Source organism: Otolemur garnettii, unplaced genomic scaffold, assembly GCF_000181295.1.
Source record: "Otolemur garnettii isolate 467f Iridium unplaced genomic scaffold, OtoGar3 scaffold00040, whole genome shotgun sequence".
Taxonomy (NCBI): domain Eukaryota; kingdom Metazoa; phylum Chordata; class Mammalia; order Primates; family Galagidae; genus Otolemur; species Otolemur garnettii.
Window position 1 is genome coordinate 831,684 of NW_003852435.1, and position 1,299 is coordinate 832,982.

The window sequence follows — 1,299 nt, forward strand, 5'->3', positions numbered from 1 at the left end:
GTCTGTGTGATGATTTGTAAAGAGGGAGAAAAAAATTGTCTCAAAGTGCGTTCTTCCTAAATTATCAAAATCTAACTAGATTGTTCAGACATCTTTGTGGGACTAACAAAAAGATCTTTATTAGACTTTAAAAATTATGACCATTATGTCATCATTACTAACTAAATTACATCACCAATACTAATGGAATTATATGATATTTTATCTAACTATAGATGGAACTTTTATGACTTGTAGTTGTTTTTATTGTGGTCTTTTACATGAAATGTTGCTCATTTAAAGAGAAATTGTTTTTGTTTCAGGAAATACAATTTATCTTTGGGAGTTTTTATTGGCACTGCTCCAGGACAAAGCTACCTGTCCTAAGTACATCAAATGGACCCAGCGAGAGAAAGGCATTTTTAAATTGGTAGATTCTAAAGCAGTGTCCAGACTGTGGGGGAAGCACAAAAACAAACCTGATATGAATTATGAGACCATGGGACGAGCACTCAGGTATGTAGATTTTCGTAGTTTACTGTTAAGAATATCACTTGGTAAATAGTAAAAAATCGGTAACTTTTTAAAAATTAAGGGATTTAAGAAATAGTGAATTTTATTTATTGAAGTGCCAAAACCACAATACTTAACAGAAATCACTATGCATTCAAATTGAAATTGTATTCCAATCTTGGAAAATGTTTTTCCTTCCAAAAGAAAAAAAAAAATCTTGGTGGGTGTAGTGGCTCATGCCCATAATCTTAGCATTCTGGGAGGCCTTGAGGGTAGATCCCCTAAGCCCAGGAGTACAAGACCAGCCTGAGGAAGAGCAAGACTCCATCTCTACTAAAAATAGAAAAACTAGCTGAGCATTATGGCAGGTACCTTTAGTCCCAGCTACTCGGGATTCTGAGGCAAGGGGAGAGTCAAAGAGATTGAGGATGCTATGGACTATGATGCCATGGCACTCTATTCAGGGTATAGAATGAGACTCTCTAATTTGAGAGACCAGCATATGTGACCCATATATTAATACAAAGTATTTGACATTTGAAATTTAGGATATATGACAAAATAGCTAAATTTTCTAATTTGAGAGAGGCTCATTCTATACCTAGAGTGCCATGGCATCCTAGTCCATAGCAACCTCAATCTCTTGATATATCTATATCTTCATGCAAACAACAGATATGTTATAAGGAGATAAGAGGGCTGGGCATAGTGTTATGGGTCTGTAGCCCTAGCACTTTGGGAGGCTAAGGAAGGAGGATCACTTGAGTCAGGAATTTGACATTACAGTGAGTCATGACTGGGCCACCA

The 1,299-nt window shown here is 36.3% G+C and overlaps 1 protein-coding gene across 2 annotated transcripts in view; it reads left to right on the forward strand.

Moving 5' to 3' along the window:
• The window catches only part of ELF1 (E74 like ETS transcription factor 1), a 115,226-nt gene that overhangs the window by 102,404 nt on the left and 11,523 nt on the right, over positions 1-1,299 (forward strand). For both annotated transcript variants that reach the window (XM_023513420.1, XM_012805380.2), the window contains exon 7: positions 303-495. In XM_023513420.1, coding sequence (XP_023369188.1) covers positions 303-495 — 193 coding nt within the window. The remainder of the gene's footprint in view (positions 1-302; positions 496-1,299) is intronic.